At 35.5% G+C, this 25419-nt stretch overlaps 1 protein-coding gene across 5 annotated transcripts in view; it reads left to right on the top strand.

Annotated features, from left to right (window-relative positions):
* The window catches only part of atg5 (ATG5 autophagy related 5 homolog (S. cerevisiae)), a 35497-nt gene extending 10426 nt beyond the window's left edge, over positions 1 to 25071 (top strand). For all 5 annotated transcript variants that reach the window (XM_055047087.1, XM_055047088.1, XM_055047085.1 and 2 more), the window contains exons 7-8: positions 6745 to 6862; positions 20055 to 25071. In XM_055047087.1, the coding sequence (XP_054903062.1) occupies positions 6745 to 6862; positions 20055 to 20191 (255 nt within the window). In that variant the 3' untranslated portion in view covers positions 20192 to 25071. The remainder of the gene's footprint in view (positions 1 to 6744; positions 6863 to 20054) is intronic.
* Positions 25072 to 25419: the final 348 nt, after the last annotated feature.

The raw sequence follows: 25419 nt of genomic DNA on the forward strand, positions 1-25419 counted from the left end.
ACTTTTTATTATTAGTCAAATGTATGCCAATCCAACTCTGGAGAGCATTTTCTGGCTAATTAAAATCGAATTTGATGTGCAAGGCCTGTTTAAATAAGCTGTCTGGAAGAAAAAAAAAACTTAGAATGAAACTCTCCGACACTTGAAAGTTATTGTATTAAAAGTTATGTAAGAAAGTTAACTTATTGCAATTGTAAGTATATCTTGATGCCTATAACCACTTTCCCTCAATAGCCTTGTGACTTAGATCAGCAGAAATCAAGGTTACCCTCAAATGGTGTTAGACTGATGTTATACATAGCTTTTTTTCCAGTTGCGTTTTTGGGGAATTGGTCACATAAATGCACAAAAAACACATTCTTTTACTGTCATTAATGAAGTTTTGATACGTAAATGACGGCACTTGGAATAATTTTGTTTCAATTGTTTTTCTTGTTTTTTATGATGTAAAGCAGTTTGAACTGCCTTTTGCTGAAATGTCCAATCAAATAAAATTTCATTAGATTTTTTAGGTTGAGGATTTTTTTTATATCATTACTAACATGTCTTGTTGATGATTTTAGTATTGAGAACTGCTTCACACAGTTGCTCTCAGTAAAATACATTCAAAGGTAAGTACAGCAGCAGAAAGTATAATGAAAGATAAAGAAAAATTAATAGAACGACAAAATATCTTGAGCAAAATTAAGTCTACTCTCAAATACACACACACACACACACCTGGACTCCTTTAAAGTCCAAGTGTAGTATTTAGTGTAAATAACGTGACACGTTTGATGCTCGCAGAATTAATGACAACATTCAGTCCAAATAACAGAGAGGCTCATTTCCGTCTGGCCTGGTGTCTGTGGGGTGGAAGGCACCTCATCTCCCAGGGATGGCAATTAATGTGTGTGCAAATATGCGTTTTTGTTTTTTGTTGTTTTTTTGTGTATTGCAATCATTTAAAAAAGAGCAATGTGAACAAAATTTACATTGCAAAACGTGCAGTAAATTATTTATATGGATACTCTTAAATCTATTGTTTCTTTCTTAATAATTGTTGTAACGTCTCTGAATACATTTTCTATATTTTTTTTCACAGTTAAGACTTCTCACTTTGGCTTAAAATAAAATCAGATTACTTTCATATAAAATCCAAATTTAAACTTTTTGGTTTGTTTTTTCAGACTTACTAAAAACAAAATTATTTTACTGAACCTGCATTTATTTGAGTCATTTCTGGAACTTGACCTGAATTCAAAGTTCAAAGAAATACAAACTGTAAAGTAAGATTGGGGAGGCAGACATCACTCTGAAATATGGAAACCCAAGGAGTTAAATGGTTTAAGAAAAAAAATCCAGATTTTCCATGAGTTATATCTTCAGAAACCGAAAATTCAATTATTCAAAAAAATCATTGCCCAGCTCCTTTACTTTTGCCTAAACACTTTCCCACATTTCTATAGGTCTATACATTGCCACAATTTGTTGCCATGTTCATTCTATTAGTAGTATTATGTTGGTCTCATTTCTGTTGCGTATTTATATGCGTGCATTTACTTTGTTTTTCCAGTCTCTCTTCCTGCTCTAACAATGATGCCACTCTGAGATTTACAGTAAAAAGCAGCAGGTCCAAACCCCTTACTGTGAGAAAGTAGTTATTTTTTTAAGTAGTAAGCTTTGCATTGTGTTTGCACTGTAACAGTTGCCACTTCATGACTCAATGTTATTAACCAAACCCCAATGCAAAAGCTTGCAAATAGCCTCCAGCTACCCCTTCTTCAGGAAGGTGCCAACTTCGACAAATGCATGCCTATTATTTCCAGGTATCTTGTAATGACTTAATCAGATGAGGGGGCTGTGGTGGCGGGACAAAATATGGGAATGGTAGAAACAGTTGTGACTTGCCAAAGGCAACAGGTGATGTGCTTGTTTTGTTGGGTAAGTGGAGCGTCGCTGCGTTTACAGTAATGGCTTTGGTTGAAACATGACTGTCAGTGGAAAATATTTTTGTATTTAGTTTCCTCTGACAAGCAGTTGAAGAACGACCACGCATACTCTAAGCTGTGTTGTCAGGAAACTGCTGATGCATACAGCTGTTCTGGGTGACTCTAAATATGACTAAAATGTGGAAATATCAGAATAGTGTTTGATATGTTTCACACAGGCGTCTGATCAATGCCATCAAGTTCTCCAGAAGTCAAATATAGAAGTCAGTTGTAAGCCAGAAGGAATGTCCTACAACATGCAGGACAGTGGTCCTGAGGACAAATGTCCACTGTCCTGTCCTGCAACACAGTTGGCTATATTTTGCAAATATAGCCAACTGTGTTATTGCAATTTGTAGACTTTTTAGATGTGGTTTAAAGGGAATTGTGTTTGGGGAGCAATTATATATCTTTGTTTATCTTTCTGACTTTGTCACGCTTTATTTCTAACCTGCTGAGTTCTTCTCCATGTCTGTTTTGATTCTTCAGCTTCATTTACAAAAGTTCACAACATGTCAGAGTATAGTGATTGACTCAGTCCTGAACCTCCAAAGACGTATAAAGATAATTACAAAGTTGGCCTTCTTTCACCTGAAGAACATGTCAGGGATGTACATCCAATCAATGATAAGGAAAATAAATAGTGCTACTGGATTGGCTGCAAAGGAGCTGAAATGTTTAGTATTTCAGTTGAAATGCTTAGTATTTCTGGAATGCACAGTATTTCATAATTCTGAAATACTATAATACTAAGCATTCAGCTTTCCAAGTTCCATTTCCTTTCTAATATTTTAGAAATGCTCTACAAAGAAATCCATGAACAGACATATTTTCTTTGAATAGTTGTGACTTGTGTTCCATAGATAAATCCACAAATAGGTGAATCTGTGAATACACCTATTCACAGATTATGAAGTTGGGAGTTTTAATTTACCAACAACTGACCTCAGACTCCAGTGGATATGCTTTCGCTCACCCCTGTCCGTCTGGAATAGCACATGCGTTGACAGTGCTTTATTCCTGTCCATTATTTTACCTTCAATTAGGTAGATTGATGTCTCCCGCATCAATTAGGGCACATCTTGAGTTCCGCTGGTCTTTTCCATCAGCGAGAGCAGGTGATATCTTTTCACCTAAATCCTAATGACACCTCACTCTCTTTGTATTGCCATGTGCTACTGTGCCAGCTAAGGTGTCAGGCCAGCTGAAAAGAAAGTGTCTTCATCCAAATGGTATCGGGCTTCTCTCCTTGGGGATCAATAGATCTTCTTTGTACGTTGGCCAGCTCAATAATTCATGACCACCTATTTAAAAATGCAATGAAGTAGCTGTCACTTAGCACACTCTCTCTGCTCTGGCTCTGGATTGTGATCCCGCACGAAAGGCCTTGCTTCCTGTCAGTGACTCAGTCTTTCTGCGTAACCTGAGCGCAGACTTCACGCCTCCCCTGCCACCTTCCTCTTGCTGGTTCTCGCCTGGCTCTGGGGTGTGTAGTTACCATTTGGACACTTGATCTTAGGCTTTGCTGGTTTCCTTTTCTCAGCTCCATGATTAGACCCTATAGTGTGTCAAACTCCCTGTTTGACACCTCAGGTTGGGTATCTGTCTGCATCATGACTGTTTCGAAGAAGACAGTTCTTTTATTCTGCTGTAGTTCTTTGTAGGTAAAGTGAGGTAGGAGTTCTTTCTTGTAATGGTAAAATTCAAAAGTTGTGATCAGATTGAGGATGTTTTGTAATTGACAAAACATTCATGTACATCTATATGTACTGTTAACTTTTATTTATATGAGGACTGTAGCTCCTTACTTGAGGTATAAATTAATAAAATCTTAAGGCCTTGATCAAATCAAAAGCATTTTAAAATGATTAGCATATTAAAACATTGTCAACCTGAACAATCAACTTTTATTTAACTTAAAATATTTTATGGAACCTAGATCTCTTTAGCTTCATTTATTAAAATGTTTACTTTTACCTTTTCGAAGGATAAAATATTCATTTTGAATTATTACCTTCAACTGCATTACATAATGCAAAAATGGCATGGTTAAACATAAAATTTCATTTTAAATATTTAGAACATTAGTTTTGACTAATTTGTAACATCTGATTTAGAGAGAAAATCTTTGTGATTGGTCTTGCATCAACACTGTTGCCACCTGTCACAAACTCTTGGATGGTTTCCAGCCCATGAGCACTTTGTTAATGATGTCAGAATACGGGTCACTTGGTGACAACCACTAAATCATTCACCTGTGCTTTAAGTGACTGACGTGCTGGAATCAATTTAAAGAAAGACGTAAATCTCAAATCATTCCTGAAAATAACATGCCTGGAAGACTTTTCACCCGATAGTCTTTCTGTGATGTGTGCTGTTCACATATCTGAGATTTTTTGGTGAGAAATTTAAACTCGCCAAGTGTAAATTTACAGACCCATTCAATATATTAGAATATATTTAAGAAGCCATTGAATAATAATAAAAACATGACATTTAAGATGACTATCAGATCAGACCAATAAAAAACTATTTTTTAAAGCAGAAATGTGGGCTGAAAGAAAAACATCACAGCTTAAAAGTTATTGTTGGAGCCTGTTGAGTATTAGATTAATGTAGCATTTGCTAAATGGCAGATGTTATTCACCCAAAGTTATGAATGGTAGATCTATTTTTTTGTTTGTTTGTTTAGGGCCTCCTCCTAGTCATGTCTGAGTCCTGATGTCATTGACAAGAAAAGGCAGCTGCTGTTTTTGGTCTGATTGTTTGCAGTGAAGAAGTGAAACAATTTTTCTACCACAAAATTAATGTTTATGTTATGTTTTGTTTTTTTTAGTTTTCTACCAAAGCCTTTTAGGCTCGACTCTATGAAAGTATGAGTTTAAATGGTGACATTTAAACTCAATGTCACCATTCAAAGACCTTGCCAGTTCAAAGTCCATGCCAGTTTCTACTTATCAAAATTATCAAAGCATAAGTTCTTGAGTCAAGCTCTCACAACTGTGGACGCTCTTTTCAGGGGTCTGTTGGTAATTCCACAGGGTTTCTTTCACATCCAAGTCATGGAATGTTGTGGTGACTCGGTTGAGTCAAAAACAGTGGAACGCTGTATTCCTGAGAATATTTCAAAGTTGTTTATCTTTTCTGTCATGATTTATTCTGTTTACATTTATCCGTTGCTCCGTCCCAGAGCATTGTGTTTTCTTGTCAGAAGTAGGAAAAGCTTTACTTCCTGGATCACTTGACAAGTAACTTGGGGAGGCTATGGCCACAGTTCAAAGACTCGTCATAGTGAGAACATGTATCATTCTGTAAGTAGATACAATGTTAGAAAAGGAAATATTACACTGATTGAGCAGATGTGATCCACAATTAAGCTTCTTATAATATTTCGACCATTTCAGTTCAAAAATTATTTCTAATAGTTCCTTATGTCACTCATCAAAGAGGAGCTAAACTGTACAGATGATTTCAAGAAATTTAGACTCGTGGGTCACAGTGTGAATTACATTAAATAGATGTGTTTAAACCTTAAGAGAAGTTGTGGATTTGTCTTTTATTGACTGATGCCGTGAATGCCACATTCACTATACTGTTCTTTCCCTCTAAAAAGCTTGGAGTGAAAGACGAGCTTTTAGTCTCAGTCGGAATCTATTTTTCTTCCAGCTACGCACTAAAGTACCAGATGATGAGACCCAGACTGATTCTGAACAACAAAACATATCAGCGTCATTTGTAACATCTGTGAAATCAATGTAGATTGCTTAATATTACATTCTAAACATTGAGGCTCATCAAACCACCACTTCGCCAGGTTTTCATTCACGACATCTTGCGTACATCCTGTTGTGATTCTTTCACTCCCTGCCCTTCTAACCTCTATTAATCACATCAGAAATTTCCCAGTTTTACGGAAAGCCAGTGCTTTTACTGGATATTTTGTTTTCGCCCCAAAGTTACCTAAATCAAATTTATATTGGGGAAAATGCTTTAGTTAGATGTCTTTTTTTAAATAGACCTTTAGCATCAGTTTGTGAAATTAAAGATTACATAATCATAATAATCATCCCCCTTGAAACACAAACTGAAATCATTTTGTATTTTATTTGAAATTATGTGATACCCCAATACAAACTAACACATAGCTGTAGTGGTACTCTTTGAAGACTAGATGTTTTCAGAGAACATTAATGAACTAATGACAACAGAGACCAGAGAAAACACTAATGAAGAAACACATAAGTATCAAAAATAAGTTATTGAAAGTGTACATGGTGTACAAGGAAATTTGTCATCCGCTCTCTCTAAATATTAAAGAAAAAAATAAATATTTTGCACATAACTGGAGGCAGACATAACTATGAAGTTAGAAAAGATAATCCTTTATCATCCCATACCTAAGAAGTTCAGGTCTGCCAGAAGTTGAAGGTAAATAAAAGTATGCATTTTTGAAGACAAAGAAGATGTATGTAAAATAAGAATAAGAAACTGCGAAATTGCAAATTTACAACATAAGAAAAATACTACTGCACAGTTATTAAAAAATGGCATATTATGTTCAAAAGAAATGTGTAACTTAGTGGAGTAATATTGAAAATTCTGAATAACTTTGCATGTCTAGAAGAAAACATCAACAATGAAAAGCATGTAAATAACAGCAGGAATGTAAACTCTTATTGAGTTTGACACTGTCTTATTGAGTCTGAGTAAATATTTGATATTTGACAGGTTAGCAACATTTTATTTAGTTGAATTTGCTGTGCTTTAATTGCAGACGCTGAGCGACAGGCCATTCATCCAAAAACTGTTTCGCCCTGTTTCGCCTGACTGCAATGCACACACACTTGGCGACCTGCTGAAGGAGATGTATCCAGATGCTTTAACAAATGATGGTAAGCAATCAAGCAGCGATTTCAAGCATTACCAGCTAACCGCTAAGTACTTTTGTCTGATTTTTTTTTAATTACATGTAAGTTGTGTTACTCTTGATAAAGAAAATGGAAAGGACTCTCCTCCAGGTTATTTTATTTGTAGGAATTTTTGATATCTAATTTTTTTTATAAAGCTGCTTGAGAACAAAGATGAGGCTTAATAGTAAGCGTAATGAAAGTGAAAGGAGGGAACGTGTGGAAAGCTTAGGTATGACAAGAATTTTGACTTTTCCACCTGAGATGTAACACACTTAGCTATCAAGGATGGCTAAGTGTGTCATTTATTTTCACATCAAGGCTTCCACCAACACTCACTCAGAGGACAGCCGAAAATACATTTAAGCTTTATGTGAAGTTTACAATATATTAGAAATCTAGACCAAGCTTTGCAACTACTGGTGTCAAAATACTTCAGGTGACGACTACTAAAAATGCAGGTCAAATCGACTTTATAGACACCCAACTATGAAACTGAGTTGGTAAAAAAAACCTCCCAAGTTCTATTCCATAAACAACTGGCTCAACATTCAAAGTTGAAGAGTGTTAAGTTTGATGTGGATGAAAATCTAACAATAACTTCACTGAAAATTTGAAAGCAATGTGAAGTCAAATATTACACATTCCTCTTTATCACCTCCTAAAACTGAAATTGTTTAATTATAACTAGCTTTTCAGTTAGTTCACATGAAATACACAGTTCCAAAGTCAAGTTTTATAATATATTATTGTTGAATAAGCTGAGGAAATATGAATGCATCACATTTTTCTCACCCTTATCTCATTCTCCTTGAGCTTTAGCACACTGGTTTATCTCAGGCACAAACATCCAACTGCATAGCACATTAAATATAAGCTGTAACCTTTAAGAGAAATATGGTGACGAATTAATATTACATGCTTTGTAATCTCATGAACCCCTTTAATATATAGCATTAAAAAAATTAAGTACTAATTTGTAGGCTTGTCATAACTTGTTTTGCTGAATGATGAACTGTTTCAGAAATTATTTTGAAATGTAATACTATAATAATAGTAATGCAAGTTCCCTCTCTCAAAAGCCAACTTGCATTTTGTAGAAAACACTTAACACTGAAACTGGAAGATATTTGAAATATCCAAAATAAAACAAAACAAAAACAGAAATAAAAACTACAACCGCAACCATCAATTCTATTGATTGTCTCAGAACCAAAATATATTAATTAGAATGGATATGATCAAACTAATATTATAAAGTTTATTATATGTATTTACTTATTATATGTATTTACTTGCACGTTACCTAGTGGTATTAGTAGATCTTTGGTCATCTGAACACCTGAATCCAGTGATTCCTCTTTTTTCACTTTTGGTTCAACTTGTTTTTTCCAAATAAACTATCCAGGTTTTTAAAATAAAAAAGGTTTTAAATCTAGTTATTAAAACAGTAGACAGTTACCATGAGTGATTTGAATAAATTAGTTTTTACTGTAATTTTATTGATCTGCATAAAACACACAAATGGTAGTAATTGAACCGTACCTGTTGTTTCCTGGTTTCTAATTATATTTGGACAGCAGATGGAGCTTTTAAGTTCTGTGGGTTTCTGGTGAACCTTGGAGTTGCAGCTGGAAGGGAGGAGAGCTAATGATGAAAGAAGAGATGAGAGGAAAGGGATAGAGAAAGGCCAAGCAGCAGTCAAAACAGAGAGTGTCTGCAAAAGAAGAGAGGGGAAGTAGATAAAGAGACAATAGTATGTTGGGAGTACAGACCCGCAGGAGACTCACCTGCACATAGGCGACAACCATTAACACCGCCTTCTCTTGTCTGTCTGCCTACCTGTCTGTCTAATAGCCACTGATTTTGTGTCTCCATCCAGCATCTCTTTGCTTATATCTCACACTCACTTTCATATCCAGAACTGAAAAACCTGGCCAGATTGTAAGATTTTTACTCAGTTATATCAGCTTCTCATCGTCAGAAAATATTTTATTTGGTTTAATACAGCAATAATACTTATAGAATAGATTTTGTAGAAGTAGGAGCTGTGTGGCTCAGTTGGTAGAGCAGTTGGACTCATCAATGAAGACGTCTTGTTGTCAGTTCTCAGATTACATGTGAGATTACTGTTGGATGAAAGGGCACCAGTTCCAAAAAGCACTCCTCAAAAACGGCAAAGAAAATGTGTTTTGAACTTGTGTCACTAAAACAATTGTGTCCTATGTCGCAACATTTCTGTTGGTCACCTTCATGGTTCATTGCTCACTTAAGTTTTAATTTATTTATTTAAATGGGACAACACATATTGATGAACGTATAATGTTGTATCATAGTGCTTGATACCAAGCACCTTGAGCCTTTGAATGACCCAAAGCTCAAGTAGACCACATGTGATTTTTGTCTGCTCCAATGAAAAGTTACTAATTTGAACAAAGAAATCCCTTTTCTCTAGGTAAGTCTGGAACCAGTCAAGTACTGAACCACAGAGTCCAGTCGCTTCAATAATATGTCATGGTCAATAGTGATGAATGCTGCAATGAGGTTCAACAGATTCAACACTGTGGTTCTTCCAAGGTCTGCTTTTATGTGGATGTTGTTGAACACTTTGTCCAGAGCAGTCTCAGTGCTGTGGTGAGCACAGAAGCTAGACTGGAAGACGTCAAAGCGGTTGGTTATTGTTAGGAAGCTATTTACTTTCCATTCATTTATTGATAAATAGAAAGTTACGATTGGCCAGTAAATGTTCAATTGTAGATTGTCCAAATTAGTCTCTATTTTTTGTATCAGTGGCTTGATAACTGCAGCTTTTAAAGCCTGGGTGAAAACAGCTGATGAGTTTATTATTTGAATCGGATCAAATGCAATGACAAGAGAAAACTTGAAGGAAAGTTGTGGATATGATATCAAGACAGTAGGACGAGGAGTTTAACTGACATATAATTAAACATTATATTGTTGATTTTGTAGAATTGTGCCATTTTCCCTATTTGTTTTAATTGGTCATAGCATTTATGCTGCATTTGATATTGATGTACAGATTAAACCCTCTATAATCATTTCACTTTCCTCTGTGATGAATTTGCATGCTCAGCCATGCTAGAGTGGAGTTCAGATCCTAGAGTCACAGGAGGGTTTGGTAATCAGGATTATTGATTATTTTATCATTTATGTCACAGAAGAATATATCAGTTGCAGGTTTTTGTGTTAAGTAATTTGTTCACAGTTTTCCCTTGTAGATTTAGCAGTGAACCTTTAGTCGAGTGTTCCGCCATTTGGCTAATTGCTACTTTCACTTCTTACTAGTGAACCACTTTTCCACAGAGGCATCTTCGTAACAGATACAACATTCACTTTAATGGGAGCAGTGGAATCAACAACGTCTGACATTTTAAAAAGGAAGTTATCTACCAACTCATCTACAGAGTGGCATGCTGAAAGGGAGATAGGAGAGTAAACTTGATTGACATTTTCATAGACCATTCTTGCACTGGCATTTATAAATTCAGGCCGGATTAACAACCCCCAGTTTCCATTGCAAAAAGGATTTACAAATGGGGATTGCTGTTTGCAGCACTGTTTATAAACACAGAAAGTAAGTTAAGGACGAAACTAAATAATATACAACCAATATTAGTGTATTTGTTTCCATGGATGTCATTGTTTGGCTGTGTGGGAACAGTGTGGATCCCTGCATTTTTAGATAAAAGGCTAAATTAAACAGGTTGTTGTGTAAAGATCATTATATGTTATGAGGAGAATTCATCTCCTCATAACATATTTCAATGGTTTCATAGAAACAAATGTTTTTTTTTGTTGTTGTTTTTTTTCAGCAACTAAAGTGTTTTTATCGTACAATGCTTAGACTTGGATTCCGGTTTGTAGTAAAAGCTGTTTAGTTTAGGCTCTTGGCAACAAACCATTCAGCCAACGCTTGAGATGGTCTCTAAACAGTAACATCTGCTAAACACTATGATCTTCTTGAAGGATATTTTTAACCATGTGATGGATGGTTTTACAGCCCCTGATTTGTTTCAGTCCTGTTACTCTTTATATATTTAATTGGGACTGAATTGCTAAATTTTTATCTAGCGTGAATATTTCCTGGAAAGAAAAATAGCATCTTACTATTTTTTTTCTACTTTTTTTTTTTTTTTTTTTTTTTTACCTTGATCTAACTTGTTTTTATTCTTTGATGCTATATCTCTGTCTCAGGTGTATTCTTCAACATGTTCTGTCTGCTGTGGATGCCTTTTATGTCTTTGAGTTTAAATCTCGGCTTTTCTTTTCTCTCCTCCCTCCAGAGGAGTCTGCCACCCTGCCTGGTTGATCAAGGTGAAAGTGGCCCTTTTGTCTAAAGACGTTTGTTTGGTTTCCTCCTCTTCCTCGGGTGGTAGATGGGTTGGATGATAGCCAAGGATTATGGTGGCGTGTTTAGATTAGAGAACCCAGAGAAGTGTGTTCAGAGACTTTGTAGAGCGGTGGCGTTTTAAGGGAGTGGTTAGCAGGTATTGTTCATAAGTTCAGAGAACTTTTTTTTTTTTTTACTTTTTTATCTCCAAGACCCTAACATATAACAATCTGGGTGCTCTACATGTCTGTGATCTTTCAAACATGAAATAACAACCCTTTCTTTCAAACACGCTCCCTCCCTGTTATGTCTGAGAGGATTTCTATTGACCCCTCTGGGACCCAGAAACCAGTTGCAGCATACAAATAGGGGTGGCTTGCATTAAGAACTGAAACGACAGGGGATTCCCAAATCTTTTGAAAGCCATGGACAAAAGTCTGTGTTGCCGTGAGGCTACCCCCGCGCAGCGTGAACCAAACTCAAAACATCGCGTTCCTGTAAGCAGTGGTCAGCTCTGACGTGTGTTCATACTGTCTCATGTATTTAGTTTTTCTGAATGCAGGTGTGTTATTGAGCAAGATTTTGGCAGAACATTTTGGGTTTACTGCAAAATTCAGGCAAGAGGGCAGTACTTCCCACATCTTAAATGACTGACAGATAATTCTCGTAAGTAAGGTGTTTACTTTAAAGGTGTCCTTTTTTTTTTTTTTTTTTCGGAGTTGTGCACAGTCTTGAAAAACCCTGTATTGATATCTGTCTGTGAATAATCAAAGGAAACCCCCACATTATCATAATCCCCCCCACAACTCCACCCTGGCCCCTCCTTTTCAGCTGGGGGACAAATCCACACCGTTTCCCACCCACGTTCCTCCACCTCATTCCCATGTGTGGCACCGCCCACACATGAATTTCATACCCCTTCACAGAACCTGCCTTGGCAGCCAATACAGCTGTGCTTATCAAACACTATGTCTCAATTCAGAGGCTGCAGGGGGAAGTGCAGGTTTCAGTGGCTGTTTTGATACAGATGATAGTGGGTTATGGTTCGTATGAGGAGGCGTTTGAGATGTGTGACAGGGGAATTCAGAATGGCTCGAAAGCCTGCTCAGTGACGCTATCCATTGTTGACTGAGATGAGCTCTGCTTTAATCTTTCTGCTTTCTAACTCTAGTCACAACAGAATGGCTAAAAAATAAAACAATTAGACTGTTGGAAAGACATATCAAAATACCTTCAAGACTGAAAACCCTTCTGAAGAGAGATTATAACCTACACTTATTAGTTTAGTGAAATTTTATACAGAATATTTAGAAAGATTCTTCTGTGGCAAGTTTGTGTGAAAATGTTATAGAAATGAATCTTCTATTTTTTCCACTGTTAACAGATTTTAACAGATTTTTTTGTGATTGTCACTGCCAGCCAAATGTGATTTTTCTTTTTCTGAAAGATTTGTGTGAAATAATTTAGCCAGATGTGAAAATATATTATAAATTTACCTTACTGTTTTTTGGTTTAGTTTTACAACTTACTGACACCCCTGTTTATTGCCATTACTGTAGAATGAAAGAAAACACCTAAATAAAACCAATTATGTAAAGCAGTCTAAACCTCATTGCCACACTGTGTTTTAGGTAATCCCCTGCTTTAGGCCACCTTATGTCTATCGATGGCTAATTAACAAGCTTTTCCTGAATTGCAATAATTTGAATCAGATGTGTTTGAAACAGGAAAACATATAAAATACTGGTCTTAAAGATCTTGAAAAGCAAAACATTAGGCCTAGTGCTAAAAATATTCCTGAAGAGATAAAGAAGTAAAGTCGTTGACATATATTGGTCCATAAAGGGTTGCACAACCATTTCTGAGACTTTGGAACTAAAGTGCGAACCTTACCAGGAATTGCTTACCAAATATACTTGGTAAGAACAGTGGTGACTTATACATAAGGTCACAAAAGGATCTAAGGTACTGCATGCCTCATTGCCTCACTTGATGCTGGTTCATGATTCAGCAAAAAAAAAAGGCACTGAGCAAAATGCCATCTATGGGTGAGTCCCGAATAGAAAACCACTGCTTACCAAAAAGTGCACAAAGATCTATTTTATATCTTCCAAAGAAATGTCTTTATGATTTCCATGACTTTTGTCAAGATATTCTGTGGACCGATGAGACAAAGTTGGAGCTTTTTGAAATGTGTATATCACATGAGGTATAAAACTAGTACAGCTTGTCATAAAAAGACATGCTGTACTGGAACATGGTGGTGGAGATTTGATGGTCTTGGGCTGCTTTGCCTTTTCAAGAACTTGAGGGTTTTCTATAATTGCCATCCCACCCTCCAAAGGGGGGAAAAAAACACATTATTTTTTTGAGTAACCTAGTCAGAAGTCTATGCTTTTTTCCTATTGTTTTGTTTTTGTTTTTGGGAGGACATAATAAATGCAATCTTATATTTGAAACGGCTTTTGTAGTGACTAATTATCACTCGGTGGTATATAGAAAAGGTTTGTCAAAAAAAAAGGAAAGAACAGTAGAAGTCTTTTGGGGAGGAAATACATTTTCATGTATTGCACTTCATCAATACTATGTGTACTTATTCAGTCATTGATGGAAAAAAATTGCATTCACTTGCTTCTTGCAGCATTATAAATGTGTGTTTATTTACCCATTACTTAGTGGATTCTTATGTCAGCCTGAGTCCAAACTGCTGCCAGTTAAACGGTCAGACACAGTTTGGTGAAAACTTGCGGTCTTCGTAAATGACATTTGGCTGTGCTTAGCTGAAAGAACATGTCGTCTTGGCCAACAGTAGAGTACCACTTAACCACAGGGTGTGTGTATGTGTCAGCTAAAAGCCATTTTTTTATACATAGACAACCTTCCATTGAAATACTGTTATCAATAATGTTGTTATGGCTTGGAAGAAGCCCACTAATTACATTACAACTGGTGTAGCCTTCTTTTTCAGTTTTATTAAAACCTTGTGCTATTCTGCTTTGCCTTGCTGAAGTTTTGGTGGACTTGACTGACAGAAAGCAACATTTATTAGTAGGAGTTCTTGTTTGTCCAAATACAGAGCATGCAGAATCAGAATTTAAGTTTTTCAGGATTTTTTTTCAGAGCTTATTCCTGGCAAGTAATAATTACCATTTGACGGTATCTATGAAAGAGCGTATTGTAGTTCACCAAACAATAAGAAACCTTGTGTATCATTGGTTCCTCTTATGTGTTCTACTTCTTGAACAAGGTCTCATAAATCTGATAAACTGTTTTGGTTTATTTGTAATAGAAGATTCACAATATTTATAGCATCATAAAACTTGTTTTTTTAAAAAGTTGTTCTCAAAAGAGGAAGAATATTTTTGTAATAAACAAAACATGTAAATAGGTTTATAATCCAAAACAATGCAGGATGGTTTCGATAGATTTAAATGTATATTTAGTATAGAAATACTTTTCTAAATGGATTCAAGCAAAGTTTTCCCATTGTTAGTGGCCCCTTCAGAGATTCCCAGAACACGGTTATCAAACTGGGAAAACACCTGATTTTTAACATTCCTCACTATTGTATTGTGTCATGTTAACCTCATGGTTACATCTGCACTTTTCGGCAGCATGAGAGGAAATTAAAGCCTCTGTATTTACTGTAATCACAGGCAATTTTTTTTCTGTCCTTTAATGTAACACAGAGTAAGACTTGTTTTCCTATTCACGTTATGATGTCGGTTCTACTCATGAGTTATTAGCTGTCACTCTGAAGGAATTTAAACTCCCCTCTGTTCCCCCAACACATTTTGTTTACGATCTTAGGAGATATTCAATTAGTAGCTCCTGGAGTGTTTCAGATATACATATGACAAGAAGTTTGACCATCTTATTGTCACTGTTGTGTAACTGTGACAACAGAAGTCTGAAATTTACTGTGCATCAACAGTAACATGCAGTAACGACTTTGTATTTTTGTGTTTTTATGATGTACATCACTTTGAAATGCATTGTTGCTGAAAGGTGCTATACAACTAAAATTTGATGTGATTTGATATTGATAATGGCTTTACATCCTGGGTGTGACCTTCTTGGGTGCTTGCTAAAAACACTCTTCAGTAGCAAAGTCACCTTTACCTTCCCCAATTTCACAAATATTTAGATTCACGACTCAACACGTCTCAACTGTTCTGATGGTGCAAGCGTTAATTTTGCAATCTGGTACTTAGATGAATCTTTTTTTTTTTCCAAGCATTTTTCTCTTGTTTCAAGAACAGTCTAAAGTGGTTTTACTGTGAGTATGAGACTGAGTAATTCATATGGAGGTGGTTATTGGGATGACCTATAGGAATATATATTTGACTGAAAATGTTGGGTAAGATGTTGTGGGTGTTGCATATTGTAGATTTCCCCCATTTCTCATAGTGAGACTGTAATACACCTACTCCACCGACATCGAGTTAAGGCCTGAATGTAAGTGAAGAGTATGAAACGCCTGCCAGAAAGGCGGTGTGTGTGTGCGTGTGAACCAGAGAAAGTGTCTTCTCTCCTTTTATCAGTGAAGCAGGATCACACCTTTTACTTTCTGTGCTTTCTGTCCACCTTCACTTCACAGTATCTCAGGATTTTGCTCATTTTACAAGCTTTTCTTCACCTTAATGAGCTCATTTATTTCCTGTTCTTTTCAAGTCTACAAAGTTTTCAGTAACATTAACCCACTTAAAAACAGTATTTTACTTATATATGTGAAAAAGTAGAATGCTTAACACAATCGATCTAAATTATATTGGTAATTTAGATCAAATTTAAATAGTATTTTATCCAAGTAACTTTTAGTCAGATCACGAGGTAACGCAGAAACACACAGGACAAACAACCACGCACACAAACACCCATCATACCAATCTACCCACTCATACTGGTAGATTAAATGGATCAGTTCATGCAAGTCATTTTTTTTTTGTTTTTTTTGTTTTGCATTTACTGTGGGAGGAAGTGAGAGTACACATTCATGGAGAGAACATTAGAACTTCATGCAGAAAGACCTCTGGCTGGGATTTGAACCCAGGAACTTTTTTTGCTGCGAGGTAAAATGACTACCAGCTATGGCACCTTGCAGCCTAAAATGAGCTAATATAACTCAACAGATCCTTATTTTTCTTGCTTATATTATGATTTAACAGGTACTTTTACATCTTTAAGTATCCAAGTTTTATGTGTTGTTGCTATAAAGGTTTTCATAAAGCAAAAAGCAAGCAGTTCTGGCGAAGGAAAAAATCTTAACATGTGACTCTTGTTGAAAGAAAATACTGCAGCCATTATTTTTTCAATAGGATTATCATGCAGACAAAATCAAATCCATAATTTTGCTTTAACATACAAGTTGTAATTTACACTTTTGCTGAAAATATTTGTTCCAAATAAGATTTTTCAGTTCTTAATGATTTTTACTGTTGGCACAATGCTCCTTCCACATTGTAGCACGTTTTTGTTTTGCATCATCTTTATGGTTGCAGCTCGGTGGTTAGTGTCTTGCCACTACCACAACAGCTCAGCTCTTGTCTGCATATTTTTTTTTCTTTTTTTTTTGTTTTTTTTTTGTTTCGGCATGCTGCAGAAATAATTTTTTTACTTTAAAGAGTTGAATTATTTTCTTCATGCATATCCTTTTTTGGATGCTAATTTTAAAGATGCTAATTTTCTTTACATATTGTACTCCTCAGCCTCTGATTTATCAAAATTGATGTAGGGTGGGAAAATCAGCTACCTTTATTATGACAGAGATTGCTATGTTAAATGTCATTTAACATAGCAAATTCTGCATAACACATAGGGTTTCAATTCACTAGCCTAAGTTTAGCGTTTCTTAATTTACCCTTTACATTGCATATGCAACCTTACTACATTTGCCATATTTTCAATGCTGTATGATTGCATAATATTGCATAAAAAACTTACAAATGCAGCATTATTTTGTAATACAGTATCTACTGAGAGGTGATGAATTAAAAGAGAATCCAAAATAGTGCAAACACTATTAGGATTTTTGACTTTTTTTATTGCAATTTCATTCTGATAGCTCTCATATTTATATTTATACAAAACATTTTATTTTATAGCAAGTCACTATTATTCTCTGTTTATACATCATATCTTTGTACACCTGTTTATAAATATTTATATATGTATAGCACTTCTGGATAGATGCAAACTACATTTCGTTGCTTAGTACTTGTGACAGTGCAATGACAATAAAGTTGAATTCTATTCTAATATGTATTTCCGATATCCAAGAGTTCTTGTTAGCTCATTTTTTGAGAGGAAAATCTACTAAGAGGTTGTATTGGACATTTTATGCAAGATTTCATCTTGCCAGTTTCCCAGCAGGTGTTGGGTGGAGTTGTTTCTCAGACCGTCAGTTAGCACACAGCCTCAACCGTCCTCTTGATATTACGTGGAACTGAAATGCCAGTACATTTCAGCAGTGGGTTGTACTGCTGTAGTACGTATGTATAGGTTAATTTATTTATCGGTGTGTGTGTGTGTGTGTGTGTGTGTGTGTGTGTGTGTGTGCATTTGTGAGGGTGTTCAGAAGTCGTTGACAGGAAAGGGCCCTTTATTATTCGTCCTTGTCACGCACATGCAGTGTTTCACCTATACCACAGAGATGAGATCCAGATGCTGCAACACCACGTTCCACATCCAATTACTTACTTAATTTAAAGTATTACTTTCAAATTAAAATCTCACATAAAAGTAAAAAGTATTTTTGCCTTTTGAGAAACTTTCTTGCTTAACAGCTGTGTAAAACATTTTTTACCTCTTTTTGTGAGCCCAGCCCATTTGTGATTAAGACCAAAAATATTTATAATAGTTCGAGAGGTAAATTATTATTGGGAAGTAACAATAATTTTGCATTTAAAATTTTAAATCAAAGTACATGCAAAAAAAAATGACATCACTTTAGCCACATACCTGCATATTTTCACTAAAGATATGTAAAAATATCATTAGATTATTTCACATTTTTTAAAAAATGTTGATGTTCAAGATGGGAACTCTAACAGCCCTTCTAATATAAAATTTTCATAAACTTGAATTTAGATGTTGCAGTTTTTTTGACATCATACCAGCTATTCAGCTGTAAAATATTTGTTTTACATTATGTACAGTTACTTAAGTTTTAAGGAAGTGTGTTTAAGTACAGAAAACTAGCTAATGATATAATGGATCAACAGTCTTTAAATTCTTGCAAAGTCTAAAGTTAGAAATGACAGCATTAAAAAAACATGTTTCTTAGGTTTGCGTATTTTTTGTCTGACACCAAATTCCTCCAGTGACTTAAAGCCTTTTACTTTTTAATTGTCTTTATGCTTTTTAATTATCAACTACTTGAGATGAAGAATGAAATCTGTTGAAATTTGAGAGATTGGGCTTTACAGAAGTATTCATTCAACATTCCTCTGAGCACATTGTTTTTTGTTTTTTTTTACTCTTCCTCTCACATTTGCTTGTTGTTACCTGCACAGTAAAAGAACAACATGTGAAAGCATATGGCATTTGGTTTATCTTCTTAGATTTGGTCAACTTCCTGTGAGAGAAAAGAAAAAGCTTTTAATTTTTTTTCCCCATCAGTTGTGATTTAAAGGTTTTTCAGATACCTGAGTGTCCCTACAAGGTCAAATATTGTGTCTGCAAATTACACGTCTTCAGTAGGTTCAGTAAAATCGTTTCTTGCAACAAACGTTTTCGGTCATGGCCTTTCAACAGCGGGTGGTAACAGTTACTGGAGGCCAGCGCATCCGGACACAAGCCTGTACTTGCATACCATACATTGTCAGAATGAAAGGTAAAAATTCAAATCCTGCTGCCAGTGCATTCAAAAACAATCAACTGTCACTTTACTGTTCTTCATAACTGAAAGCACAGTCATAGTCACTTTGGTACTTTCTCTCTTCTTCCTCTGTCTCAGCCACCACAGAAGTGGTATTACTGTTGTGTCTGATGTGGTCTGTCTCACCTCATGTAACTATTTCTTTTCTCTGCACAGTTCTTTCCTCAAGTTTTGTCTTTGTCTTTTTTTTAAATCAACCATCTTTTACTTTTATCCCTTTACACATCCTTCCTTCTTCCATTACTTGCACTCTTCTTTCCCTCTCTCATCTCCTTAACGCACTGATTTTCTCCTCCGTCCATGACTATTAATTTTCATCCTCTTTAATTTGTTTTTCTCTCCAGCTCTTTTCCTCATTTTTTTTACATTTGTTTTCTACCTCTTCTTACTTCCAGTTTTGTAGTGTTTTCAGTTTAGTCATTTTCTCCTTTCCGTTTATGTTGCAGAGTGCTGTATCCAGCAGACCGTCGCCTATTAGCAGTTTAGTTTGTGATTCACCTAATTGTGTGGAACGCATCTCCAAATTATTCCCATATAATTCACTTCTTTGCAGATTTTTTTTCTATGTAACATATCTAAAAGACTGTACCTTTAAGAGAGAAGCTGAAATATCTAAGTGCAATGCTACTTGGAGATGCTGTCAGTTATATGTCATAGCATGATGGTGCCTCAACCATGCTTGACAGTCATGTCAATGTTGGATGGGACCATATAAATTTTTTTCTGTCCAAATGATCCTATTCTCTCTTGGTCAAACACATATGTTTTATGCTGACAAAAAGTAAAATCCACACTATTTAATTCAAATTTATGTAATTTCCTTTTGGAAAGTAATATGCTGTCCATTGGTGGATGATGCAAATATTTGCAAACATGTGAACTTCTCACTGGAGCTACCAATGAGCCTGAGTGTTTACGATCTGAATACCTTTCCTTTCTCCTTCCAGGTGAGCGGAAGCGCTATCAAGTCTTGATCCACGGCATTGAGCCGCTACTGGAAACTCCTCTGCAGTGGCTCAGTGAACACCTGAGCCATCCTGACAACTTCCTGCACATCTGTGTCGTCCCTGTGCCCACTGATTGAGACCGCGCCTCTGCACCTTGTCATCCCAAGACTCATCAGCCAATCACCTGCTAGCTGAATAACCTCAGACATGGTAGAACTTCACTGTGGAAACTTGGAGCTGACAGACATTAAAGGAGAAGGATAATATTGTTGATCACAAATATGAACAAGATCTCCTTTATTTGGTTACATTTCCATTTGGTCACTTCTACTGCTATCCCTCTCTCAGAAATTTCACAAAGACACAAAAGATGAAAGGAACTTTTCTTGTTCAAGAAGCAACTCTTTAAGACACAGGAGTCAAACTCCAGTCCTGAAGGGCCACTGCCCTGCAACTTTTAGATGTGCCTCTGCTGCACCACACCTGAAGAGAATAATTAGGTCATTAGCTGGGCCCTGGAGAACTTCTCTACCAAAAAGGAGGTAACTAAGCCTTTCTACTCCACTGTTTTGTACCTGTGGCACATCTAAAAACTGCAGAACAGTGGCCCTTGAGGACTGGAGTTTGATACCCCTGCTTTAAGAGAAGAGATTGCTTCTTTTTTTTTTTTTTCCTGTTTTTCTGTTTTATATATTCTCCAAATAACCAAATATATACACTGGAGGTGAACATTTTTTAAATTTCCATCTTCCTTCTCATTTAAAAGACTGTCTTTGAGACAGGGATGCTGTTCTGGGCATTGAGGGGGAGGATGTGGTGTCAGATTCTGCTGAAGTTGCCTTAGTTATTTACCGTCATGCATCATGACTTAGATGGTGTTGATGAGTTTACATCACAGTCTAGAAAGTTGTTCACCTTTTTAAGAATACTAATAAAACTGTAATATTTCACCAAAATAAAAATATAATCTTCACCAGTGTTTGGTTCTGGAAGTTTTGCAGCATTCACAGGAATTTGGTTGGACCAAACTCTTCCTGCAACTGCTGAGATCAACATCTCATTCTGAGCTATCCGAAGATGCAGCAAAATAACAGAAAATATCTAAATTATTACGCTACATCATTATTCCTAACTTAACATTAAGATGTTAATTTAACTTTTAAAAATATACATTTTAATTTCTCTTTGTGTTCAGCTGCAAATTTGAAACTTATATACCTGTCATTATTAAACCAAAAGGTTAAACTAAATCTGATTTGTGTTTTAACATGTCTGCAAAGATGGAAGGAGATGCAACATTTTCACATGGTGTCATCAAGTCGTCAAGTGTTTAATGAGCTTCAATGATTATGTTTGGAGGACTCTGGGAAAACAATCCACACATCTTAAATTGCAGGTGTTGATTTCTTGCCTTCAGTACAACATTCAGCTTGGTTTTATAGACTTTTTTTCTTGAGACTTGGCCCAAACTTTTTCGATCCACAGCCAAGCTTAAATGGGCATCTGGTTTTGTTAAAACTTAAAGAGCTGAGCGTGAATGATGAGACTATTAGCTTTAGGTGGGCAACTTTCTGGGACCATTTAATGCATAGGGTTTATTAAACATATTTATGTTGTAGGCACACAACTATATCAATATCAATCAATTGATATAGTTGGATTAGTCCACCAAACACTTTGCATCACTTTGCATCCTAGAAAAATATAAAAATCAAACAGTTTTTGGTTGCTCGTACAAATTTTGTCTAAATACTTTAGGCTTGGATTTCCGAACAGCTTTTCAGTCTTAGACATTTATAGAGACACAAACATGGATACCTTTATGCATTAAATATAGCATTTAGCTTTACATATTGTGTAAACAGAAAACAGTTTGATTTTTGTCTCTGCCTTTTCAATTACATATAGCTCTTGAGGATCTTATTTGCGGTTCAGTATTTGTTTTTGTTTCTATGAAATTTGCAGATTTTTTTCCTGCGTATCTAAAATGTCCAAACAAAGAAAATGAAGAAAAAAGTCACAATTCAAGAATAGAGCAGTGCACTAATCCTGTTGGTTTTCACTGCTGCCAAATTGTCTGGAAGAAGGCAGCCACTGCATGTTCCTCTTCAATACAAGAAAGACAAATTTGGCTTTTTGGGCATGATAGTGGTGCCTATGTGATGAAAACAAAAGGAGTGCCACCCAACCCTAATCCTACAACAGTTTACTTGGTCCCATTTTTTTCACAAAGTAATCGAAAGTGCTTTACAGAAAAATAAACGAAGGTGAAGAAAATTACACTGAATACAATGAATACACTAAAGGAATAGTTGTAAAGTTGAAGCATCACTTGGAGAGATAGAAAACTACACAAAAGCTAACTTAAAACATAGAAGTAGGTTATAAATTATTTTAAAAATACTGAGCATTAATTGGAGAGCTGCATCAAGCAATATTTTCAGTTCTTTATGAAGGTAGACAAACATTTCTGAAATAAGAGCAAATAGATCTTGTATAGCATTTTTGTTTTAAATATAAACACTCTTACATGGAAAGTTATTATTCTGAGAATGTCATAATGTTAAATTATTTTTGTAAAACAACCTGCACCTTTAAAAAGAAAAGTTCAATTACCTGCTGACTGATTTGATATAATACAATGTGAAAATGTTAAGCTTCTTTCTACGTGTTTTTTTTTTTTTTTTTTTTCTAAAAATGTTGCAAACTTATGTTTTGATTCTAATCTTGTTTCTGGAGATTTTTTTTTATCTATTTACATAAAAAACATTCTGGTACATCTTAAAAAAATATCTAACATTGAGGGTTAATGATTAGTGAAACATGAATTTTTATTATGATTTTAGAGAAACTTTCCCCATGCTTTCTCTTTTTTCTTTATTCATCTTTTAAAGCACATCTCCCCCTCTCATGTGTTTTACTGCTGACACTCACCCTCCCTCTCGCTCTTCATCTCTCCTGGTTAATTATCTGCTGGCACCCACTCGCTGCTAATGAGACCGCTAAACTGTCCAGACAGGCCTGGGGCTGCTCTGTCACTGTGTGCGCTTTCAGGGAGTCAAACTCTGCAGTGTGAGTATGTGTACATAATTACAGACATCATTTATAGCCCCCTGCAGGTGTGTGAGTGCAGATTCAGATGTCTACACACACATAGACGCTTGTCTATTGTCACAATGCCAGTCTGCTAATTTAAAGTGTATGTTGTATGAGTGATGTCACACATCATGTCATCACTTCAGGCTTCCTCACTGCTGTTTCTGCCGCCAAGAATGATTGGACCGTGTGTTTTATGGTGTTGAGTCAAAAAGCCGCCACTCGGCGTGGGGTAATGCGTCTGTTTTTGTGTGTGAAAATGTGTTTTGTATACTATGCAATCTGGGGCCGGAGACGTAGTGATGAATGGTCTGACGCACTTTAATGGGATTTCCCGGCCCGTCATCCATCCCCCACACTGTACGGCACACCGAGGCAGAAGAGGCTCTGAAAATAAAAGCCGAGCAAGAGTGTGTTGCTTCGTGAGGGGCGGCGATGGAATGAGTTAAATTGCTTGCAGAAATCTATTTCCATCTCAATTTGACATGCTTTAGACCTGAATCAGAAATGATAGCATCATTCCTCCTCATTCGGTCCAGATCGTCTAGACAAGTTCTGAACAAGTGTTGTTCTAAATATTTTTAAAAAATGGCTCTAAAGCTTTACTTGAAGCAGTTGTAGAAGTTTATTATTGCCAAAACACTCAGTTTCACGATCCTTGTAAGTCAACACCTGGGTTACGATCCCCCATCATGGTGGTTTCAAATGTCTAAGAGCCATTGCACACCTGAAAGTCTTAACTAAGGTTCATTGTTTTTGTTTAATTGTGAATATTTGGTCCAGTGGTTTATACTTCCCACAAGAATGTGATACTCGTACTGTCACATAGCTAATGACATAGCTATTTTGGCAGAAATTACCTTAATTTTAATATCATTAGGCTGGTCACAATAAAAAATCTTGCTAGATGATAAATTAACCCAATAACTATACCGATAAATAATACTAATGCTGTTTTGAATCCATTTTCAAGTAATATATTTATAATGACATTCATTTAACTTTGGCCTCTGAAAAACCAAAAAAAAATAATTTTGCAAAGAACACACTGGAACTCAAACATATTTTAAATATTCAAAGTAAATCACTACCAGAAATGATAAAACAGAATCAAAAACCACACCAACCAAAACCAAAAATAAATTGGTTAAGTCTTTATAAACAAAATTGCTATTCAAAAATATCTATCATAAAAATGGAAATTAGCACGCTTATTTTAATTGATTGTGTTAAGTAATTGTGTCAGAATTAAATTTCATTATTGTTGAGATGACATTATAGTATTTTTCTTATACAATTTCTGGGGTGACGCAGCTGTCATCTTGGAATACAGAAGTTTGTTTTTTGTTTTTTTTATATCGTCATTCTTCCTTCTTCCTCTTTCATGCCACATGTTAAAGTCACCCTGAGTAAAACACGTAATCCAAATTATCTGCTGATCTATGCATCACTGTGCGAATGCATGTATTTGTCATTGCAATAGGTCTGATGTAAAGTTCTTTGATTGGTTGGTTTGACTAGAAAAGTGCCAAGTAAATTGAATCCATTTAAAAGTCAGCACAATGTGAATTAACATATTCAACCTAAATCTCACTCTCTGAAGTTGAATTAAATGTGATTAATTTCATGGGTCATACACACTTCCGGCTACAATAATGTTTAATGTTTTATTATACCATCTCCAGCAGTTTAGAAGTACAAAAAACAGGCAAGTTTACAAACTTCTGCTGTAATTAAAAACCAGTCTTGAGATTTAAATCACAACCACATTTTATATTCATGCTCTCATTTTGTCCTGTCCTCTTTCTGATTTGTACCTTACAAACAAACTACTTCAAACTGTATTTTAATTTTCTTCTGTCGATGCTTAGGCAGTTTTTCAATGGAATATGAAAATAAATCTTTAGAAAAGTTCTTAAAACATAGTTTAATTTCATTCTGTTAAGCCATACACCTAAATAACACTGATAGTGGTTTTTGTATCATTTGAGCCATCTTTCATGTGACAGATGTGGACCACTGATAAAACCCAAAAATATTTTGTGATTATAAATTATATTTATCGCTCATATCATGACAATTTCTTGCTTATAAAAATAACTTAATCTGACTCGACACAGCTCAGCAAAGCTTTTCACTAGACCTGTTTTTTTTCCCCTAGTTTTAGCTGAATTAGCAGTTAGTCCATACATTTAAGATTTATATTTTAAAAGATCTTTTTATTCAACCTGCAAGTGTCATTCTGATACCATATTAGATGGAGCTCTCA

The sequence above is a fragment of the Poeciliopsis prolifica genome, unplaced genomic scaffold, assembly GCF_027474105.1.
Source record: "Poeciliopsis prolifica strain line A6 unplaced genomic scaffold, Auburn_PproV2 SCAFFOLD025, whole genome shotgun sequence".
Classification (NCBI taxonomy): domain Eukaryota; kingdom Metazoa; phylum Chordata; class Actinopteri; order Cyprinodontiformes; family Poeciliidae; genus Poeciliopsis; species Poeciliopsis prolifica.